The 24113-nt window shown below is 32.1% G+C and overlaps 4 protein-coding genes across 5 annotated transcripts; all 4 read left to right on the top strand.

Moving 5' to 3' along the window:
- Positions 1–461: 461 nt before the first annotated feature.
- Positions 462–5118, top strand: LOC125859745 (uncharacterized). Its single transcript, XM_049539559.1, has 12 exons — positions 462–780; positions 1479–1580; positions 1704–1761; positions 2386–2466; positions 2579–2650; positions 2751–2998; positions 3129–3200; positions 3782–3898; positions 3977–4058; positions 4159–4205; positions 4626–4707; positions 4885–5118. Exons 1-12 carry the CDS (start codon positions 539–541, stop codon positions 4966–4968), a joined length of 1287 nt encoding a protein of 428 aa, XP_049395516.1. The 5' UTR covers positions 462–538; the 3' UTR covers positions 4969–5118.
- A 2772-nt stretch (positions 5119–7890) lies between these two features.
- On the top strand, positions 7891–12250 carry LOC125859752 (histone acetyltransferase MCC1). 2 transcript variants are annotated; one of them, XM_049539564.1, is made up of 7 exons: positions 7891–8156; positions 8915–9282; positions 9441–9585; positions 9663–9762; positions 9854–10082; positions 10314–10391; positions 11832–12250. In XM_049539564.1, exons 2-7 carry the CDS (start codon positions 9176–9178, stop codon positions 12013–12015), a joined length of 843 nt encoding a protein of 280 aa, XP_049395521.1. In that variant the 5' UTR covers positions 7891–8156; positions 8915–9175; the 3' UTR covers positions 12016–12250. The 2 variants fall into 2 exon arrangements, with proteins under 2 accessions (XP_049395521.1, XP_049395522.1); XM_049539565.1 differs by lacking the exon at positions 10314–10391.
- Positions 12251–17563: 5313 nt separating this feature from the next.
- LOC125858727 (F-box protein At4g00893-like) lies at positions 17564–18661 on the top strand. The gene has a single exon (XM_049538541.1). The coding sequence runs from the start codon at positions 17564–17566 to the stop codon at positions 18659–18661; it is 1098 nt and encodes a 365-aa protein (XP_049394498.1).
- Positions 18662–22530: 3869 nt separating this feature from the next.
- Positions 22531–23691, top strand: LOC125858725 (F-box protein At4g00893-like). Its single transcript, XM_049538540.1, has one exon. The coding sequence runs from the start codon at positions 22531–22533 to the stop codon at positions 23689–23691; it is 1161 nt and encodes a 386-aa protein (XP_049394497.1).
- Positions 23692–24113: the final 422 nt, after the last annotated feature.

The raw sequence follows: 24113 nt of genomic DNA, 5'->3' as shown, positions 1-24113 counted from the left end.
GAAAGTTCTTAGAAATGTTTTCAGTTGGAGATGATAAACATTTTGATCCTTATAAATTAAAGCAAAAAGCACAAATAAAATTCTTTAGGTTTTTATGGTTGAATTTTAAAATTGGATCGGATAATATTAATTGGGTTGTGTAAAATTGATTCGGGTGGGGCGAATTACCTTATAATTGGGTGTGGTTTAAATTGGATGGTTTCTTTTAATCCTAGCTGTCCATGTTTTCCTCTGTTAGTTATAAGGCAAATATGTGTCAAAAGTATAGCGAAAGGGTATATTTAGCCCGAAAATATAATTAAAGATATAGTTAAACTATTTCCAATAATATAAGAGTATATTTGACCCACCGCCAAAAAAAAAAAGAAAGGTACGGAGGGAGTATGTCTTTTTATTATGACGCGACACAACTAAATTAAAATACAGTAAAGCCCTTTTTCTTTTTTATTTTTTCACATTCGTCTTACCATAGTACCAGTAGTACATTATCCCTTGATTGACGCCATTGTAAAGCACAACTAGACCTCCAGAGAGACCGATGGTGGTCGGAGGAGCTGTAGTAGATTGCCTCTCTAAATGTGGAAGTTCGTTCGTTGCTAGGTCCTCTTCATCATCAATTTGTGGAATTGGTTTGAGGCTGAATCTGAATTCGAATTTAACAAGGACAATTAGACCTCGCCGAGCTGTTGTTGGATTGTGTGTTGCTAGTTTGATAACGAACTCCGATTCGTTCGAAGTTGGGAGGCTTATCGGTAGCTATGGCTTCATGAACGTCACAAGGTCAGTGGGTGGAGAGGCACTCCAACTCGAACTATATTTTTGTGTATAATAATTGCTAGAGGAAACAAATTTAGCACAATTGTTTGGATTGTTAGTTGTTACCTATTGACTATTGTATTATATTGTGTTGTTAATTTAAAACAATATTAATTTTGATTGATGCATCCTTAAATTCATAATTGTTGATCCTTAGTTAATGGCGAAAAGTCCTATTTTGTGTAATGATAGATTTGGTGCGATGGCGTGTTACTTTATTTTTTTCTTCTCATTTTTGTCTTTATTTGTTATATAATAATTCTATTATATCTTTTATTCTACCTGTACAATAGCTCTACCTCTTACCTTATTTTTCGTGTAGGTGTATCTTCAAATTGTTGATGTGTGACACTACGTAACCTGAAACGTTATAATCTATTCAAAATGTTGTATTCATTAAAACAACACAGTAGATACTATACAACATGATACCTGATGAAGCAAATATGTAACAATAATCCAATCAGTCTATACTGTATAGAACACCGCCTCAGGATTTTTCGGTTACAAAAATTACAATTTAAACTTGACACTTTATAGTTGATAGTACTTAGTAGATGTAACATTCACTTCCTTTCAAATTCTGCGTGCCTATTCATGATGCCTTTTCTTTTTAGGATTCATACCATTTAATTTTCTTAATTTGGCTTTGTTTTTTATAGTTACTCGGGGCTTCAATCCGGAATGGGGATGGATTATGCAGTATCAGAAGATATACGGAACTTTAAAGTACAAGATATTGGAGAAGGAAGTGTCAAGATCAGGTGCAAATTCCTTTTTGGGATGATATGCTTACTAAATTGTTGAATTTGGATAATGTAGTTAATAGTGGTTTGTTGTTACCATTATTCTTTCTGCTGATATTATCATCCGCAGTTCTTTTGCAGGCTTTATGAAGGAAGAGTAGCCCAAGGTCCACTTAGAGGAACTCGGGTTATTTTTAAGGTGATTTCCATTTCCGTTCTTTTCCATGTTGTTATTTTTATTGTCTGGCTTGAATTGGAACTCTTTCCTTAGCTTAATAACCATTGCATAGCTGAGATTACTTGCTTCCAAGTGATGATTAGGTGACATAAATTTTCAGGTTATTTTGTCATTACTGCTATGCTTCTACTTCTTGTACTCATGTTACTATACCTAGTAGGATAACGGATATATGCAAGTTGATGTAATAAACTTGGGATATCCCACTGTCGAATGTTTGTGGGAACTCTTGTTGATCCTTGCTTAACCTTGTTCGACTTCCCTATTGGTGGGATTCATCTTCTCCCACATTCATACTCTTTTACATATCTTACTCCTTACTGTCTTTTTTCAAAGAAAAGAATGGGAATCTGAGTTCTACCTTTCTAAGTATGCTCATCAGTCATTGCAATGCTTTTGGTGTCTAAGAATTCAATATGTAGGATCTTGAGGCAAATATGAGTATACAGATACTCAAAAGAGTTTAATTCAAAGCCTGTATCTTTGATGTTAGCTTCCTCTCTAAGCTTCTTCAGCAGCCACTTTATCATCTTTCCCTTACCTCCCGTAGAACTTTTATATGATCAGAAGTGTCATATGATGTAGGTATATCCCGGACAACAAGTTGGTGGAATTGAGGCTGACATGATGGCTGCGAATGAGCTAAATGCTCATGCTTCCCTTCAAGTAATATAATAACTCTTTGGTTGAATCTGTAGCATTTATGGAGTTATCTTTCTTGGATCATTGTTGGTTAAATACCTCAAATAAGAATCTTTTTTTTTTTGAATTTTCACAGAGCAACCCCAAAGATGTCTGTCCACATATTCAAGCACTTCTAGGAGGATTTGAGACAAAAACAGGGGAGCAGGTATGTTTCTGTTTTCTGTCAGTTGTAAACAGATCCGATGTGAATTTCTTGCTTTTGACATATGTTTCTGATGACATCCTGGATTCTTTTGCTCTTTTAGTGGCTTGCTTTTAGGGATATTGGAAAATATAGTGCTGCAGATTATGCTAAAATTACTAGTGAAAATATGTCAAAAATGATTGGTGGGGGAGAACAAAGATTGTGGAACCCATTTGAGCTGGATCTGACCATAAAACGCAGAAGGTATTTCGTTGTTAGGCTACTTCACGGCACTATGAGAGGTCTGTCCTATATGCATGACAAGGACAGATTACACCAAAGTCTTGGTCCTGCATCTGTTGTCCTAAAGTAGGTTTCCTCCACCACTTTCCGTATTTTCCTTTCATTTGGTTCTTCTGTTTTTTGGGGATACGGTGGAGGGTTGTTCCTTAAACATTAATACCTCTATCTGAATCATGATTTTGTTGCAAAATACCAGTACAGTTGTTGAGAAAGATGCTCCATATCTAATTCCTCGGCTCCGGGATCTCGCCTTTTCTGTTGACATAAGGTATCCTCATTACATAGCTTGCTCGCCGACAACATTAGCGTCATGAGGCAACAAATGACAATCAACGTATATCTTGAAACCTGCATGTGATCCCACTTTCCTCTGTTGATTTTGGATGATATAAATATTCTTGTGATTGACTATCTCTGAAGAATATACTATTTGATACTGCCAATTACATTTAGAATGCTGGAAAAGCTGAATAGTCTTTTTGTTGACTGTAATGCTATTTAACTTGACAATGATTGGTTGATGTATGAAGTATATGCAAATTAGTTGGTAAATGGTAACGACTTCTCTTCTGTATTCTGTTTTAAGTTTTGTTGTTTGTACCTTTTGAGGTGTTTCTGGCTACTTCCTTAAGGAGTATCTTCCACAGCCACTAGAGACGAGCAATCCACATAACGCAACTATAGTTAAATTGATTTAATTACTTGTTTCCCTTATGAGTTTTGACTACCATATGGCGACGTTTCTTCTCGGATAATTGGGCAGTGAAGGTGTTAAAAGTTAAAAAAAAAAAAAAAAAGATAGCTAAATGACCATCAAGATTGACATTTTATAACCTTTTGGCTTTATAGGTATTCTCAACTCGAAGATCGTCCTAATATCTTGTCAGAAGGACTTTGGAGACGGGCATCTGTTGCTGGAGCGTCTAGTCCTTTGGAAAGAAGAGCTTTTGGAATAGCAGATGACATGTACATTCGGCGAGTACAATAGCTTTTCGTTGGGTTAAAATTTTAGGTTTCTCATATCAATTCTTGTGTTATTTGCAGATATGAAGCTGGACTGCTTTTTGCTTATTTAGCCTTTGTTCCATTTTGTGAAGCAGGAGTCATGGACAGCATATCATTGCGGGTTTGTGACCTGTACAATTATTTAAATGTTTTATCTTCTGATCTTATTTGGGTTGTAGCTGATTATTGTCCTCTGTTATTCTTCTGTCATCCCGTTGCAGAGGCTTCTGGAAAATACTTTTCAACTTGATCTTCAAGCTGCAAGGGAGTAAGAGACCTCACTTTGAATTCTATGGTTTGAAATAGAACTAAAAATGACCAAAATTTGGACAGGCTTAAGGTCATACAATGTTTATGTGGTTTACCACGTTTTATTGGCCGACAAAGTTAAGTCCATAGCTAGGAGTTGTAGAGATGTAGGGTCTGGAAGGCACCCCTCCACCCCAAACCCACCCATTCGCGAGAGAGATAGAGAGAGATGACAATGAAGTGCAAAAAGACGTCACTGTGGTCTATGTGAATTTTGCTAGTAGCCCCTTAAGTATAACCGCTATTTAGGTTTGATTCAAGTTGAGAGATTTTTTATTTGATTTTGTTTGGTCCTTGTACATTTCCCACCTTCTTGAGTCGACTAAACACACATACATCATCAGTTCCTATCAAGACCATTCATTCTTATATTTGTCAGGTATTGTTCTGCTGATGATCGCCTGCTAGAAGCAGTCAAGTTTCTTGATCTAGGTGATGGTGCTGGCTGGGAGTTACTACAGGTTGAATATCTCAAATACTGCAACCAATATTTTCTTTTTCTACATTACTTTTTTGAGTCTGCAAATGACATGAAGCACAGTGACCACGAGGAAGAGTGCTTTAAAGTTCGTCTTAGTTTCAAAGCAGCTTGTTTTTTCCCATCAAGTTCCTTCATAGTATTACTTCAAACTATGCAGGCAATGCTAAATCGTGACTACCGTGGGAGGCCAATCGCGGAAGCTGTAGTAAACCATCGATTCCTGAGTGGTACTTTCCTGTAAGATCACACAGAATTTGAATTATACATATATTGTGTGCTGATCCATATGGAGATGAGAACCCACAGCACCAAACTACACCAATTATCAACCATGTATGTTTCAACATTGTCTCCAATTTTGTAGTTCAAATCCTTATTTTGATTTATTTGTTGATGAAGTTCCAATCCAACTAAACAAAGGTTGAGGGGTGGGTGTATGAATCCTGGAAAGTTCTATTGAATCGTAAAACTGTTGCATGTTAGACAAGAATTTGCATTATAAATTCAAGTTAATCTAATGTTTCTACCATATTGAAGCTAAAATGTTTTAACAATCTGATAGTAGGCATCCAACATTCTCTGGATCTTGACTTGCTCAACACATATTTTACTATAGCGATTCAGCCAAAAGAAAAGGAGTTTGATCAATAAAATAATTCGCGTGCTTTCAAAACCCTCTCATTTACTGGTAAACAATATTTAGATTGAGCATCGAAAAAGAACCACCAAAAGTGAATAGGGAGGACAAATTGATAAAATAGGAATACTAGATAATAAGGGCATCTCCAACCCTATCCTCTATTTTACTCTTCAAATATAGAGTTTTCTATTTTTTCAGACAATTAATTTCAACCCAATTCTCTATTTTACTCTCTAAAAATGATATTTTTTTTCTCTTTCCTCAATATTATATTATCATTTTTATTTCATTTTTTATTTCTTATTTCATAATATAAACCATTTCTTCTTTTTGCAAATAATTACCCTATAATATATATAATCTTCGTGTACTATAAATTTTGTTCTTTTCAAATTTTTCATTAAATATAAAATTATATTTTATTCTAAATTTCTAAATAAAATAAATTACAACAAATATTATGTATAATACATACTAACAAACAATTCAAATAAAAGTGAAATCATTGATGAAATACAATTACATAATAAATAAAGCATTATCGTAAAATTTAATTTTAAATTTTACATAAATACTCGACTTTCAAGACTATTACGTTGCTCCCATAATGCTCTATTAGTGCATTATGGAGTTCAAAATGAGCAATTTTTTTATGTGTAGCTAAAAATTGTTTAAATTAACAACTTCATCTTGTATCCAATTATTTCGTGTACAAATTTACTACCCCTAGGCCCTATTCCATTTTGAACTGTTGCAAAAAGTATTTTTATGCTCATTAAAAAGTGTAGTTTAATAATTTATCACTATAACATAAAAGTAGATTGTTTGAATTATCATCTAGATTTTGTGTATTCTTAATAGTGAAAAATAATTATAATTTTAAATTAAATATTTAAAGTGACAATTTTTTTTTTAAAATAAAATAATTATTAATTCGGGATGAAAATAGTATAATTATCAATAGTATGTTTTTTTAGATGTTATATTACTTAGAAAATAATTCAACTATTAAAGACTTAATTAATAGTCTCATATAATATAAATAATATTAAAATAATTTGAAATTACATATTTAAAGTGATTTTTAAACAAATAAAATAGAAAATTATTAATTCGGATAAAAATAATAACTTGTCAATAATATGTTTTTAGATGTTATATAGAAAATTAATTACAAATAATAAAGACTTAATTAATGACACAATAGAAATAATATTAAAATAATCAAAAAGTGAAATAGAGAAGTGAATAAACTACTACTCATCTCTCTATAAATGGAGGATAGAGAGTAATATGGAGGGAGGTTGGAGAGTCCATTCTCTATTTTACTCTCTAAATATAGAGAATAGAGACTAAATTAGAGATGGATTGGAGATGATCTTAAGTAAGCAATCAGATCAAATCAATCATTATAATAAAATAGGACTTCTCGTTTGTTTCATAATGGTAGCTTTAACAAGATGATAGAATAGAATTTAAACAATAATCAACACAAAGGAAAAATTATTTGGATGAGTGTATTTTAGTTACTGATTTTAGCGATACTTTTTATTTATTATCATTTATAGCTGGATTATATAAATCTGCAATATGTATTAAAAATGAATCATGTATGCAATATATATGTATTATAACTGTTTTAAAATATATTGTTTGTTTGGTAAGAAATTGACACATTGTATTAAAATGTGTGACTTATAGATAAAACTTATATTATATGTGTTTTATCAAGTGAAAAAATGTTATTGTTATAAATGATAAATACTTTCTTAATATAATATATTTATGTAAATTTACCTAAAAAAATAAGTATTATATTTAAGCTAATAACACAATGCAATAGGTAACCATCATCCAATCAAGCAGTAAAACACATGACAAAATTGCAATCTTGTTTGCAAAAATAAATGCAATGATAGATAAAAGTTGAGCATAAAGAACTAAAATAGGATAATTCAAAAGGAGCACCAAAGGAGTATACTTTCAATTTATTAAGTACAAGATACTTCGAAGAAAGTGAAAAGCAAGTTCTATTGAATAGCTACAAGGAGTGGATGTTGGCTCTCATTATATTTACAAAAGATATAATTATTCATAAAAACAATATATTATGTATATATGATTACAAAAAATATGTATGTAATTTCTCTGTCCGGTAATTTCTTTGAATAAAATTAAAATTAAATCAATTATTATCAATTTTTAAAAATATAAAACCAAACCAAATCATATTTGATTTGACCTCATATTTTAAACCCGATTACATGTTATAGCAAATAGTTTCATATTCTTGTAGGAGCATGAAATTCTTAATAAAAAATTGAAAAAAATATTGAAAACGCTTCTAAATTTGACGAAAATTTAATATTATATGATAGTGTATTTAAGTTCAGTTAATCAATTATTACTGTGTTAAATTTCCTTCTTTTTTTCCCTCTTAATTGTGTAGCTCTTGTCATAAAAACAAATTACCCTCACCATTTATTTATTTATTTTTAAAAAACATTATCCCATATAATTTGAATAAAAAAAAATAATGGATCTGCAAAATCTTAGTTAATTGAGGCAACTGAGATATTTGGATGCACCGGCAAAGTTGTATCGCTGAGTCGTCGACGGGAAGAAAATTGAAAGAGAATTGGATTCCTTCTTCATTTTCAGTCAAAGGATTTTTATCTCCGACGAAACAGAAAGGAATCGCTGATTTTTTTCCAATTTCTTTATCATTATTTATACATATACCTCTTTCTTGCTTCATCCAAAATTCAAATTCAACTGCTACATCTCAGGTAATTAATTGTTTGCTTCTGATCTAACAATTTTTGGTATAGAGATCATGAAGTTCGATTTCATTTTTCATACCCTTTTTGTTGGTTTCAATCAGTGACACTGTTGTTGTTGGGGCGATTGTTTTTCCTCGAGTTCAATTGGTATTCTTTTGATTTTTTGTTTCTGGTTGAAAATTTAGCTAAGTTTGGTAGTAGGTGGAACTTCGTAGCAGTTGTGGATGGCTGCTATAAGCCACACCATTAATTTCTGATACATTAGGAATTGGGTACTCGAAACTTGGTAATTGTGCAGGATTTAGAAAGGTCTTGTCTTTTTTATGTTTGATAACCTTGGTGTTGTGTGTAGGCCAGCTTGCACACAACTCTACTAATTCCGTGAGAAAGCTCTTGATTCACATTAGTGTGTTTCCTTTTTCGAACTTGAAGTAGAGACTTGTTAGAAGCTAGAATTTGGTTCAACCCAAAATGTATATTCTGAAGGTTGTTGTCAAATATTGAGTGGAAGTTCCTAGTTTTTTTATTGCCATCTATTATATGTTAACCTCCCAACTTTGAAAACAAACCATGAAGTCTGATGGGATCTTTCATCATTCGAGTCGCCAAGTTTTTAGTGTACAAGTCTTGTATTTGATAGCCTAAAACCAAGTGCTGAATTTTTAGATACTAGAGACTTGGATAAGAGCTCTTCTACTCAAGAAAAAAGCTAATGTGTAGATTTGTGAACTTATTCAACCTCGCGTCCTTTTTATTTTATGTAGTACATATTTGGCGTGGTGAAAGCTGCTGGAGCTTCTATTACCAGAGGGATTGTTACTGGACAGCTTTAGTTGACTTTCTTGTGAGGCTTAGGTTTTATTCTACCTCACGTGTATAAAGCAATTGATGAAGAGAAAGAAATCAACTACTTGCAGAGATTAAATGGCCATTGTGGTTGATGATGTATAGATGGAGAGAACACTTCTCAAACGAGCTTTACAGATACACCAATTGTTTGCTGGGGATTGATACTAGATTGTGCGATGCTGAACCTCAAACTCTCTCACAATCCGCTCATACAATATAGGCCAATACGAACCTCTGATTTAGAAGTACTTGAAAAAATTCACGGGGATCTGTTCCCGATCAGGTCAGATTATTTATTTCATGTTTGGGTCATTCAAGTACCATACTATTAGATATTGTCTTGAACTTTCAAACCGGAGTGTGCTCATTTACCAAAACCTTTGGTTTTTAAAGCACACATCTAATCTTGTTAATAACTTTTTTTTCTTTTTGGATATTTAGATACGAGTCTGAGTTCTTCCAAAATGTTGTTAATGGACGGGACATTGTCTCATGGGGAGCTGTTGATCGTAATCGACCCAATGAGCAAAGTGACGAACTTATTGGATTTGTGACTGCCCGGACTGTTCTAGCAAAAGACAGTGACGTGAGTATTTCTGCCTTTTTACTCTTAGAATTTATCCTTGCAAAATTTTATTAATTTTGAATAACATATACCTACAGATAGAAGAATTTCTGAGGTATGACTCATCTAGATCAGAGCAAACACTGATTTACATCTTGACTCTAGGGGTTGCAGACTCTTATAGAAATCTTGGAATAGGTGAGGCTTTCTTTTCTCATACACACTCTTAGTTCTACTTCTATCTTTCATTTTATGACTTACTAAATGTTCTGCACTTTTGGATTTTCAGCCAGTTCTCTCATTCGCGAGGTCATAAAATATGCCTCGAACATCCCAACTTGTCGAGCAGTTTACCTACATGTGATCTCATATAATAACCCTGCCATATACTTGTACAAGAAAATGTCCTTTCAATGTGTGAGGAGGCTGTCTGCCTTTTATTTTATTAATGGTCAGCATTACGATGCGTACTTGTTCATCTACTATGTGAATGGTGGTCGCTCTCCTTGCTCACCCTTGTAAGTGCAAACTTCCCTTTCTCTGAACTCACATGATGATAGTTTCCTCTTTCATTATTGACCAATATGATTGATTAATTTATCATTTGTGAATATTATCCTGGTAGAACCGTCATTTTTCAATTTCATGTCCCTCACGGTTCAAAAGAGTGTTATTAGTAAAAGTACACTGTCATTCTTTTGGAGTAAAATACATAAAGCACCCTTGAGAAGATGATCTGTTATTCACAGTTTTCAGCTTGAGGATTTGTTAGAGAGGCCATTGAGCAAATCTGTTGTTGCAAACTCTTGGGCCACTATATTTCCCAGGTTGTCCAATTCTATATTGAGAGTTCAACATGCTTTATGGATGCTTTCTGATTTTAAACTTGGAAAAATTGGGAAACCCTGGTAGAACTTAATTATCTTTACCTTTCCTCTTCTGTGGCACTGTTTTGTCTTGGTCGATTCAGTTTCAGTTAGAAAGAACAGAAATACATGTATTTGTGATGGGCAGTTGGCTTGATGCATTTAGGGGTCATGTGGTAGGGTGTATAAGAATAGTGTTGAGTAGAGTGTACTAATACTGACATTAGTAATGCGAAGATTATTTCTTATGCATTGTTTGATTTGGTATATTAAAAATAACATGCATAATAATATTTACAAAAATACCCTCCACAAAGATGGTGGAAAGGAAGTGGAAAGGGATTTGAGAGGCAATTGTGTCTTTATCCGTGTTGATGTATGCATTAAACCTTGCATTACTAATACCATGGTTAGCTAGGTATTAGTTATACATAGCATAATACCAAATAGAGAGTTATACATAGGTTGAAAAATGTACCAAACAAGGTACTAGTAATACACAAAAGTAGTGCATGCATTAATTTTTGTAATGCACTCTAAAAAACGACCCCCTGGACTAAAAGAGCATCAAACATGTGAAACACGGAGAAGTGTGAGTTTTGGGGTTGTAGGGATGAAGATGGCCTCCTGCCCCTCTTCTCAAAGTGGTTGCCTGAGATTGCGATCACATTGTAGTGCAGGATTCTTCCATACTTGAACTCCAAATTAGAAATAATAAAATTGATTCGAAAAAGCTTGGTGGGTAATAAGAATAGTTCGGGTGGGGAATTATTTTGAGGATAAAGAGAGGAATAGAATCTAATTCAGGTTCATTTTAACCGAAGAGTAGATCCAATATCACATAATCTATTTGAAATGATCCTTTAGGAGGCTCCTATCCAATATATCCTTGGGAGGACAAGGCGCAGTATTTACTATTTAGTTGCCAAGTTTCTTGGGAAGGGTGAAAAAAAAAAGAGAACTGGAACACGCTGTGTTGCGAAGAAAAATCCATTCTTTTTCTCATTTAGAAGGTGAAATCATCATAAGAAATGTTCTATGAAAGCATTGTTGCCTCCTGCATTTCTGAGCTAGTGATGACCTAATGATTATTTGTTCCAAGTTCCATAACATGATAGTAGTAGTCATGTCTGTATTGGTAAATCACTTTCACCTAATAGTCAGTGCCAGCTAGATTCCCGTGTGGGGTAAAAGCAGTTGACAAGCGCTAATTTACTTTTGCACGTTTTCCTTTAACTATGAGGTAAGCTTGAATCTGTCTTTTAATTGAAACAAATGAAAGTTTGAAGGTCGCAGTCCAGGATTTTCTTTTCAAACACAATGACAAGAACTGCTACAATTCAATCCCAGCTACTTTTCTAATGGATGTTACTATATGACAATTGTCCTTTTGAATATCAGAGAGCTCATTAAGCTTATAGTTGCTGGAGCAAAGAGTGGATTCAGGATGGTAGCTGCCAAGCTTTGGAGGAAAGAAGACAGAAAGCCTTCCAAGTGGTCCAAATGCAAGGAGTCTGGCTCCCTTCTTCCAACAAAACATAACAAGAGGATGCCGACCGAGGGTGCTCTGTCTCAATTTGTTTAATCCTCTACTAGCTTCTGCACTTAGTCGATATTGGAAATGGATGCAAACGTTGGAAAGAAATGTTATTTAATCTTCTATCTCGTCTTCTGTAACAGTGTGTTTTACCTGTACCTAGAAGAACAAACCATTTCTGATGTTCTTCATCTTCTGTGCTTGTGATTTACTTGTTGATATGTAAATTCTTTTGAAAAGTCACCCAAAAAATTTAATAATATGTGTCGAGAATTGAGATGAATTGACAGGACAAGAAAAGTTGCTCAGATGGTAAGCATCCTCACAATCAATCTTAAGGTTGTATGTTCGAATACCCTAAGAAATTGCTCAAGTTTGTTCATCATTGCACTTTTGGTCTATTCTTTCACTTTGTTGTTAGCAAAAAAAATCATCTTGTATTTTATTCTTGTCATTAAGAGAGTTGCAATGTGAAATTGGTTGACTCTGCGTGCCCAAATTATTCAAGAGAAAAGGTATTCTCTTTGGAGCTCTGATAGGTTCAGGAGCAAAATATACGATATTTTTGCTAAGTAATTAAGTGCATAATGCATAAATAAACGAACATTTAAATTTTGCCTCAGCTCACAAATATACTCCAACTTATTTGCCATCGAACTTTTAGAAAAGGCTTATTTATGTTATTCGTTAAAAGTTTGATTCATCTATACTATTGATGTTAAAGAAAAGATTCATCCATGCCATTTTTCTTAACTTACATTTTGCAAGTAAATATCTCAAAAGGTCATCCAACTTTGAGGAATTATCTTGTAAATCCTTGGATAAGTACTTACCTTGAAGGAGAATCTTGAAAAAGATTTGAAAGAATCTTGAATAGAAGTCTTATGCTTTGATTTTTTTTAGGATTTTGACTTGGAGTTTGAGAGGGAAGAGAATTGGGGATTAAGAGATGAAAATCTGATTGTTTTGGATCTTTTATTAGTCAATAAATTTGTTTAAGGTTTTCTTAGGGGTAAAAATACAAAAAGACCCTTTTTAGTAGTTTTTTTCCCGTCGGTTAAATCTGCACCGTATCAGGTTAATAAAATTATCATAACTATTTACTCCTAACTCGGATTGATGCAAAATTAGTGGCGTTGGAAAGAAGACTCAAATACTTTCAATTTGATAGGTTATGGATCATGTAAATCTTCATATTCTAAGAGATATGGTTATTTGAAGTTGACCTAAGTAGAATCTTAAATCAAAACTTAATTGGTAACGAAGCTTTCAACTCAACTTTGTGTTAGGGGATTCTTATGACCTTAGTTCATTTTCAAATTCATTTACACACTAAAGAATTGACCTTAACACCTAAGCACAATTTAAGAGTCACCCGATACGATCTTATACGCAAATGATGAACTGTTTGGATCTTATCATAAAAACTTTCGGGGTGTACAACCATGAAATATAAATTTTAAAACATTCAAAACTCTATTTTAATTTTCACTATCTATTCCTTAAAAAATCCAACATTCTTTTAGTTAAATAAAAAGTAAAATTGAAGTGTACTACTCTCAAATTTAGTTGGTAATAATCAATAAAGTAGGCATTGTTTGAAGTAATAAGGGGTGGCTCAAGGGTAAGGTTAGTAAAGCATCTGTTTTAGGCCACAAAATTTTGAGCCTCGAAAAATTTTAATAGTGAATTTTATGATTTTAATTTCACTCAATATTGAATATTATTTTAAAAAATAATATACAGTTTAAATTAAAAAAGAAAGGAAAAAGAGCTATCTACTTTTTTATGAGGAATATTTTAGAACTTCAAATTAAACAACTCAAATCTTCATATTTATAAATAAAGTTTTTATATCAGTATTCATGATATATTAAGTAAACAAATGTCTAATCTCCTATTAACTAGAATTAATTATTACTTTTCATTTCTTCCATTTTGAAACTCATTAATAAAGTTATAATATATCCTTTCTTTGTCAAACTCATTAATAAAGTTTTAATATATTCTAATTGCATGGAGCTGAATCGATAAATTTTTATTTCTTCCATTTTGAAAATCTATGAAGTTAAATAAATATTGATCTATACTATTTGATTTATAATTGTAATGATCGATTGAAATTTGTGATTTATAATAACACAGATCAAAATATGATAACAAAAATACTAACAAATATATTCTAATTGCAGTGAACTTATTGGGAGAAACAGATCACTTAGTTTCACCATTGGAGTGAGTAAGAAGCTGAATCGAACAATAAAATTTTCATTGATTAGATCTATCAAAATAATGAACAATAACCTAAAGTAGCAATTGGAAAGCTATATCCTTATATATTCTAGAATTTTTACCAATTGCAGAATGTGCAAGAGCAAGCCAAAAAAATGAATCATGTAACCCAGCAAAGAATTGAGGTTACATTGTGTCTAGTTTTGCCCAATTGATCTATAAAGTAACCCAGATATATATAGTGTTAAAAATTCAACTTTTTAATGTTCCAAAATTATCATTTGCTCCAAAAATTTATTAATATTTCAAATCAATGTTTATTTTGTTGATTCTTACGAACAAAATTTAAAGAATAGTATACTTTAATTTTACTTTTTTATTAAACTAAAGAAATGTTGGATTTTTTCTGAATAGATTTGTGATACTATATTATATTTTTGTTATAAAATTTTGTTTATAGGGTGAAATTGTATTTAAAAAGAATTGGAGCAATTTTGGGTTTTTTACAACTAATGAATTTGTAATGTTTACGAGCAAAAAATACTAACTTAAAAATTTAAATTAATGTCCAAAAAAAAACTTTAACTTCATTTATATGATTTTATCTTAAATGGTCAAATGAATCCTTAATAATTAATGTGTCAATTTTAATGTGACAAATAAAAATGAACGGAGTGAATAACTAATAAGTACACTATTTCTAAAAGTCAATTCAAATATCCTCCATATTAATGTTAGTTTTGCATCATATTAATATCTTTTAATATTTATGACCGAGAATAAAGATAGAAATAGGCAACATGTCACCCAAGAAATTTAATAATATATATTGAGAATTGTGATGATGTAATAGGACAATAAAATTGTAAACATCCTCACACATTCAATCTTAAAGTTGTCTGTTTGAATATTATAAAAAAATTGCTCAATTTTGTTCTTCATTGCACTTTTGGTCTATTCTTTCATTTAATGCTAGCAAAAAAAAAAATATCTTGTATTTTATTCTTGTCATTAAGAGAGTTGCAATGTGAAATTGGTTGATTCCGCCTGCCAAATTATTCAAGAAAAAAGGTATTCCCAAATTGGAGCTCTCTTAGGTTCAGGAGCGAAAAATAATTTATTTTTGTTAAGCAATTAAATACATAATGCATAAATAAACAAAAATTTAAATTTTACCCCATCTGACAAATATACCCCAACTTATAAAATGAATCATTTTTTTTAAAAAGATTCAACAATCAAAGATAAAAATACTTGAAATTGATCAATTGCATTTGTGTGGAAGTGTTAACCAGCTAAAGTTCGTATTTTCGTTGCTTACATGTGGGCATGGGAGAGATACTATCGATATTTTTCGCGTTTCCAAATCAAATAGATAAACACAACGACCCTCGGTGAAATAGATGGATCCTTTCTTAATAAGATTGTTGCCTCTTGTCGAGCAACGTGTCCCCGTGAAACCACATAGGAAAATTGCAGTTTCGCCAATGTTTTCCATCTTTACCCATGCTTTTTCTTCAAAATCAAATCGATACACTAGAAAACCGTATACTTGGCTCAGGAGCCATCCATAATACAACTTGGTAACGCATAACAACATATCATTACCATCACATGAGGATTGGATGAGGTATTCACCCCACCTTGGCATTTCTAATAATTCTCCACCACCATACGCGCGTTGGTTAACCAATGGTGTAACTGTTACTATTCCCAAGTCATGATCTAGATCTAAATGTACCAGAATTGATCCTGGACATGTCAATCCGTAGAATTTTTCCTTGAAAACTGTGCAGGTTGTCAAATGACTTTGTTGACCCTCGATAATGATTTCTATATTGTGTTGATGAATTTTTTTATCATAACTTGGCTTGTAGAAGTAAAGTGAAGAAGGCGGGTCAAAGAAGAGAATACTACATTGATCACGATCATGTGGTGGTGCGGACAAGAAGCATTGTAACTTGTCTGACCTAATATTTGAGAGTGGTGGCATCTGAATTTTGTCGTTTGAAATAGGATTCCAAATATAACAATCTCCAGAATCGTAGTCAAACAACATCAACGAGTCATGAGCACTCGCGCATATTTTTTTGTTTCGAAGTTCAAGTATAGTCCGATTCTTCGATAGACTGAAAAATGTTTGTTTTTGCTTGTTGTCATCTTCATGAAAAAAATTAGCAAGCCAAGGGTGTGGTTGTGGGGAAAAAGGAACTCGACTATAGTATTCTTCCAAACTCATTATATTCAATTTTTTTCAAGCAAAGAATGAATTTGTTTCTTCTCTTCTCTGCAAAAACAAAAGAAGAGGATAATAATATTTTGTTAATAACTACAAAGAATTAAGTAGTATAGACGAATAGGAGAGTGTTTTAAGCCAAATTAATTAACAATTAAAAGATTAATCTATGGAACTTCCAAAGAAAGTAGTAAATCCGCGGTTTCTTTTCATCTTAGTGAATTAATCCAAACCTACAACCTTTTTATATTGGAATTTGGACAAAATTCACTACTAGAAAACAAGAAAATTGTGAATATTTCGTAGCTAAATAACAAAATCTCATGTTAACCCATTTAGCTATGAATTTTAAGAAAACCAATTATTTAAGAACCTTTAGCGACAAATTTCATAGACAAACACGTTTAGGATCCACACACACAAAAAAATTAATTGCGAATCTTGAAACTTATAATAATTACCTAAAATTAAGAAAACTAACAAACATGGAGCAAAATATTCAACATTGTACCGGTAAGGCATCAGAAGATAAAAAAAGGCAAAGGCATACATTACATAGTAGTAAATAATTAGATAAATAGATTGGGATCAGAAATTCACGTATAAATAATTTATTCAGAACTCAGTAACCATAGGAAAAAAATCATACATCTTTGATCTGCTACCGTGAAGACTTATACAAATAATACGTGCTAAACAAATAAAGCAGCTTAAATAAAATTCAGTGACCAGTCCAAATACAATAAGGATTAAGGAAATAGAGGGGCGGCACTTTTAATTAAGGAAAGAATTCCATGGAATTCTAATTCCTTCTCCTAGTTTACATGGAATAAGTAATTAAGTCCAAATAGTTGTAGAACTAGAATTTTCACTAAGGAATTTTAAAATTTAATTTGAAGAAATAAGCAAATAACTAGCTGAAAGGTTCGACATAAAAAATAATTATAACCATGTGTAAATAATATGGTAATCAATATTCCTTTTAATTAAGGAGAGGATTCCATCGAATTCTAATTATTCCTTTGCCTAGTTCAAATAGAATAAGTAATCAAGTCCAAATACAACAAAGAAAAATCCTATTTAAGCATAGATGTTTTTTTACCTTCTACAACAAAAATATAAAGTGGAATGGAGGATGTTGATAGACAATGTTGGTCTAATACTCCAACAGACATACTCAGATTAATCTCATCACGTCTTGTTGCTGGTGAGTATGTTGTTTTTCGTGTTGTTTGTAAGAATTGGCGTTTGTCACTGCCTGATCTACATGAATATAGTTATAATTCTCCGTTTTCTTGTATTAATTCGCCTTGTTTGATAAGGTTACATGAGGAAAGTGGCAATGTAGAATTCTTTCATCCACTATACAATGCACAAATGATTCAGAAGATGGATATACCTGAGTTAAAGGGTTCACGAATTCGATGTGCAGTAAAGGATTGGTTGCTCATGAGCAAAGGCAAATTTGGCATGTTCTTTTTCAATCCAATTACTAAAGTTATAATTAAACTACCCGATTTACTAGAGACGGATGAAAATTTATTCCCCTCATGGACGTTTTCGTGTTCCCCAGACTCATCATCATCAGATTGTTTTGTGGTTGGTTTTTTCTTTTGTGGTACTCCTCCAATGGTATACATGATCAAAGTTGGAGAGAGTAGATGGACTCTTCATGACTTTTATGATGAAGTAGAAGGAATAAACTTTATGCCTAATAATCCGGTATATTCTAAAAATAATAACATTGTTTATATGTTGGGACATAAAGGAACTTTGGGAATATTAAGGATCAACGGAAACTCAACTACAGAGACTCCTACTTGGGAATTTCACGGGAAGAAATTGTCACATCGAAAACAAATTTCAATTCAACAGGTTTTCACAGCAGAAGACACTGATAATGGAGGAATATTAGTTGTGTTTATAACTCATGAGGAAGGGAAAGTAGATATTTGGAGGTATAAAATGAACGGAGAGGAATTGAAGAAAGAAAGAGTAACAAGTTTAGCAAAAAAAACTCTGTTTGTCAGCTTTGGAGTTTCGTTTTTGAGATCATGTGTCGCACAGGGATTAGGAAACAAGATATATTTTCCAATGTTTCAGGATAACAACAAAAGAGTTTTCTATTGTTTGGCCAAACACAAATATTACTCTTTTAATTACTCAAGCCCTAATTATTTCAACTTGGTTCAACCAATACTTAGCTTTTGGATTCAACCCTCGTGATTCAAGTAGACATTATTCTCTTTTTGCTTTTTTTTCGTATTTTGGTATTAATTGGTACGACGAACTATTTGCTTTGTTTTAGTTTCTATATATTAGAAACATTTCACTGGAACTTAATTTCCATGATTCATATACCCATCCCTCAACCTTCATTTAGTTGGATTGGAATTTCATCAATATAAGGATTTGAACTACAACATTGCAACATACAAAATATGTACATAAAAAATTTAAATACGGTTATAAAGTTTTTGAAGATGAACTTGTGTTTCGTTATAATGTTTGTAAATAATATTTATTTGTTTGAATATACTTTTTCTAAAAAAAAAACTTGAAATATGAAATATAATTTAAATGGGGTCGTTTTTATTTTTAAAATTAGGCTTAAATTTGAAAAAGAAAAATTATAGTAAAAATGAAAAAAGAGTTTTGGATATTTTCCAAATTTATATTTCGTGGGAAAATGCGATTTTCAAAGTGAAAAAAATTATAAAAAGAAACTTAAGACCAAACGAGTTTTTAAATTTCGTCCACAGCACCCATACACATTTTTCATTAATTTAAAATATAGTATCATATACATCTGATCTCGCGTGTAATCGCATAGAGTACCTATCGATGAGGACCATGAGGTAAGGAAGGTAATTTTGTTGAGAATACCATTCATAATAAAACTATATGTTTTTTTTAAAATAATAATAATAAAAAATGTATGTTATTTTTAGTTGTTTAAGGTTTTAAATGAGATGTTCATATATGGAGAAACTGACTAATTACACAGATATTTCTATCATATTTTGACATAATACATAAACGTGTCATTTAACTTGGGTTCAACTGATATCTATGCCCTCTAACTTTGGGTGTATAAAAATAAATATTTAAACTTATATAAAATTAAACAAATAGACCCATTCATCCTATGTGGCATCTTACACACCAAATTTGTGTCCGGAGTGACGTCATACCTACTCAGAGGCGAATCCACCCTTACTCAAGGGGTGTCAAGTGACACCCCTTCGTCGGAAATTACATTGTATATAGAGGTCAAATTTTAGTTTAATAAATACATATATAAGTATTGACACCTCTTGACACAAGTTAAAGTTTTAGTCTAGTGGATAAGGCATTGCGAAAATTCCTTGAGGTTGTGTGTTTTAAGGTTAAGTGTCTACTTGTGCATACACAAAGTTGAAGGGCATATATGTCAACTGAAGCAAAGTTAAATAACATATTTATGTATTATGCCTTATATTTACTAATTTACCGCATAGTTTGAAATGATTACATTTTATATTACTCTCTCCATCCTATATATTTTATGTGGCACCCTTTGACTTGGTACGGTAAAGGAAAACTTTTGAAAATTGTGGTTTAAAACAATTCTTGGATATTTGTGTAGTGAAAATTAAGGGTAAAAGAAGAATATTAAGGTTAAATTATTTAATCTAACTATGGTGAGGTGACATTCTTTTTGGAACGGGCTAAAAAGAAAAGGGTGTCACATAAAATGGGACCGAGTGAGTATTATTAATAATTCTATACCATATTTCAAGTCAGATACACCTAGATACATATTTTTTGCTACTAGATACAATGAAATAGGGAGAGAGGCAAGTAAAAACAAAAGGGGGAGGAACGAGATTTGTCTATATATCTCGGATACATGCAAAACATAATAGATACGCACTAGAAACTTGTATATGAATGTATCTGGTGTGATTTGCATGTATTTGGGATACCAGATTAATGGGAGAGTGGCGAGCGAGATGGGAAGAGGCGAGCAAATTTGTATATGTATCTAATATTCTAATCCACTCGAATATAGTGTATCTAGAACAAATTACACCTAATTTTGACCACATGTATCCCAAGCTAAGATACATGTATCTGGACGCACCAAAATCAAGTAAGATTCATAATACTACAAACTAACGTGTCTAAGTAATTATCTCCTAAACTAGTGGAATTTTTGTAAGTTTCTGATCATATAGAGATCGAATCTCACCATCACTCATTATAAAAATAAAAATAGAGTGTATTAGTAATAGTATTAGTAATGCTTATATTTGTTATGGAGATTATTTCTTATCATTGGTTGATCTGATGTATTAAAAATAACATGGTATTCTCTAATTGGAGCTCTATTAGGTTCAGGAGCAAAAAATAATATATTTTTGCTAAGCAATTAAATGCATAATGCATAAATAAACGAACATTTAAATTTTGCCACAGCTGACAAATATACTACAACTTATAAAATTTAATCATTTTTTTAAAAAATTCAACAATCAAAGATAAAAACCTTTAAAAAAATACTTGAAATTGATCAATTGCATTTGTGTGGAAGTGTTAACCAGCTAAAGGTTGTATTTTCCTTGCTTACATGTGGGCATGGGAGAGATACTATCGATATTTTTCGCGTTTCCAAATCAAATAGATAAACACAACGACCCTCGATGAAATAGATGGATCCTTTCTTAATAAGATTGTTGCCTCTTGTCGAGCAACGTGTCCCCGTGAAACCACATAGGAAAATTGCAGTTTCGCCAATGTTTTCCATCTTTACCCATGCTTTTTCTTCAAAATCAAATCGATACACTAGAAAACCGTATACTTGGCTCAGGAGCCATCCATAATACAACTTGGTAACGCATAACAACATATCATTACCATCACATGAGGATTGGATGAGGTATTCACCCCACCTTGGCATTTCTAATAATTCTCCACCACCATACGCGCGTTGGTTAACCAATGGTGTAACTGTTACTATTCCCAAGTCATGATCTAGATCTAAATGTACCAGAATTGATCCTGGACATGTCAATCCGTAGAATTTTTCCTTGAAAACTGTGAAGATTGTCAAATGACTTTGTTGACCCTCGATAATTATTTCTATATCGTGTTTATGAATTTTTTTATCATAACTTGGCTTGTAGAAGTAAAGTGAAGAAGGCGGGTCAAAGAAGAGAACACTACATTGATCACGATCATGTGGTGGTGCGGACAAGAAGCATTGTAACTTGTCGGACCTAATATTTGAGAGTGGTGGCATCTGAATTTTGTCGTTTGAAATAGGATTCCAAATATAACAATCTCCAGAGTCGTAGTCAAACAACATCAACGAGTCATGAGCACTCGCGCATATTTTTTTGTTTCGAAGTTCAAGTATAGTCCGATTCTTCGTTAGACTGAAAAATGTTTGTTTTTGCTTGTTGTCATCTTCATGAAAAAAATTAGCAAGCCAAGGATGTGGTTGTGGAGAAAAAGGAACTCGACTATAGTATTCTTCCAAACTCATTATATTCAAGCAAAGAATAATTTGTTTCTTTTTCTTCTCTGCAAAAGAAAAGTGGATTGAGCGGTGAAATTCACGTATAAATAATTTGTTCAGAACCTAATAGTAAGCACAAAAATAAAAGACATACCTCTTCGATCTGCTGCGGTGAAGACTTATACAAATAATAGGTGCTAAACAAATAAATCAGCCTAAATAAAATTGAGAGGCCAGTGTCTTAATTCACATAGAATAAGTAATCAAGTCCAAAATACAGTAAGGATCAAGGAAATAAAGGGGCGGTACTTTTAATTAAGGAAAGAATTTCAAGGAATTCTAATTCCTTTTCCTAGTTCACATAGAATAAGCAATAAGTCCAAAATAAAAAATAATTTTAATCATATATAAATAATATAATTTTTTTCAGAAAGGAAGCCTTGACCGTCCGTGAGTCCAAATACAATAAGAAAATAGAATAAGGAAAGTATTCCATCGAATTATAATTATTCCTTTGCCTAGTTCAAATAGAATAAGTAATCAAGTCCAAATACAACAAAAGAAAATTTCTATTTAAGCAACATCCGTATAGATGAATATATACGAAAGTGGAATGGAGCCTGCAGAGGATGTTGAAAGACAATGTTGGTCTAATGCTCCAACAGACATACTCAGATTAATCTCATCACGTCTTGTTGTTGGAGAATACGTTGTTTTTCGTGCTGTTTGTAAGAATTGGCGCTTGTCTCTGCCTGATCTACATGATTATAGCTATAGTTCTCCATTTTCTTGTGTTAATACACCTTGTTTGATAACCTTCTATGAAGAAACTGGTGAAGTTGAATTCTTTCATCCACTGTACAATGCACAAATAACTCAAAATTATATGGATATGCCTGAGTTAAGGGGTTCACGAATTCGATGTGCAATAGAAGATTGGTTGCTCATGAGCAAAGGCGACTACGGCATGTTCTTTTTCAATCCTTTTACCAAGGTTATAATGAAACTACCCGATTTATTAGAGGAGTTCGAAAATTCATTCCCTTCATGGACATTTTCGTGTCCCCCGGACTCATCATCATCGGATTGTTTTGTGGTTGGTTTTTTCTTTTCTGGTTTTCCTCCAATGGTATATATGATCAAAGTTGGAGAGAGTATATGGAAGATTCATACCTTTTATCATGATGAATATGGAAATAACCAAGAATTATTTTTTGTGCCACATAATCCAGTATATTTCAAAAATGACAATATTGTTTATACTTTTGGACATAAAGGGACTTTAGGAATACTAAAGATCAACGAAAATTCAACTGACAAGAGTCCTACTTGGAAATTTCATGGGAAGCAATTGTCACATCGAAAACAAAATTCAATTCGACAGATTTTCACAGCAGAAGATATTGATAACGGAGGAATATTAGTCATATTTTTAACTCTTGAAGAAGGGAAAGTAGATATTTGGAGGTATAAGATGAATGGAGAGGAATTAGAGAAAGAAAAAGTAACAACTTTGGAGGATAAAACATTATTTGTGAGCTATGGAGGATCGTTCTTGAAACCAAGTGTTGCACGGGGCTTAGCAAATAAAATATATTTTCCAATGTTTCATGACAACAATAAAGGGGTTTTCTATTGTTTGGCAACACACAAATATTACTCTTTTGATTATTCAAGCACCAATTGTTTCAACTTGGTCCAACCAATATCCAGTATTTGGATTCAACCCTCAAGTAAAAATTATTCTTTTTAAGTTTTTTTTTTTTATATTTTGGCACTTTGGTATTAATTGTTAAGATGAACTATTTGCTTTGCTTTGTCGACTCTTGGATGCCAACTATCATATTGTTAGATTTTTTAGTTTCAATTTATTAGAAACATTAGATTATCTTGTGTAACATTTTACAGTTGTTTTTGCAAATAATATTTGTTCCTTTGAATATAATTTCCCTAAAAATATAACATGAAATATGATTTAAGTATGAAATATAATTTTAAATGTAAAAATAAAAAATTTAGGATACAATTTGAAAAAGAAAATTATAGTGAAAGTGAAATAGAGTTTTGGGTGTTTTCAAATTTATTTTTCATGGCCAAATACTAATTTTAAAGTGAAAAGAAATTAAAAAAAAAAGAGTAAAAAATATTCATGCTCAAAAGGGTTTGTACATTTCT

This window comes from Solanum stenotomum, chromosome 3, assembly GCF_019186545.1.
Source record: "Solanum stenotomum isolate F172 chromosome 3, ASM1918654v1, whole genome shotgun sequence".
Lineage (NCBI taxonomy): Eukaryota > Viridiplantae > Streptophyta > Magnoliopsida > Solanales > Solanaceae > Solanum > Solanum stenotomum.
Note: the sequence above shows the minus strand (reverse complement) of the source record. Positions and strands in the feature narration are given on the sequence as shown.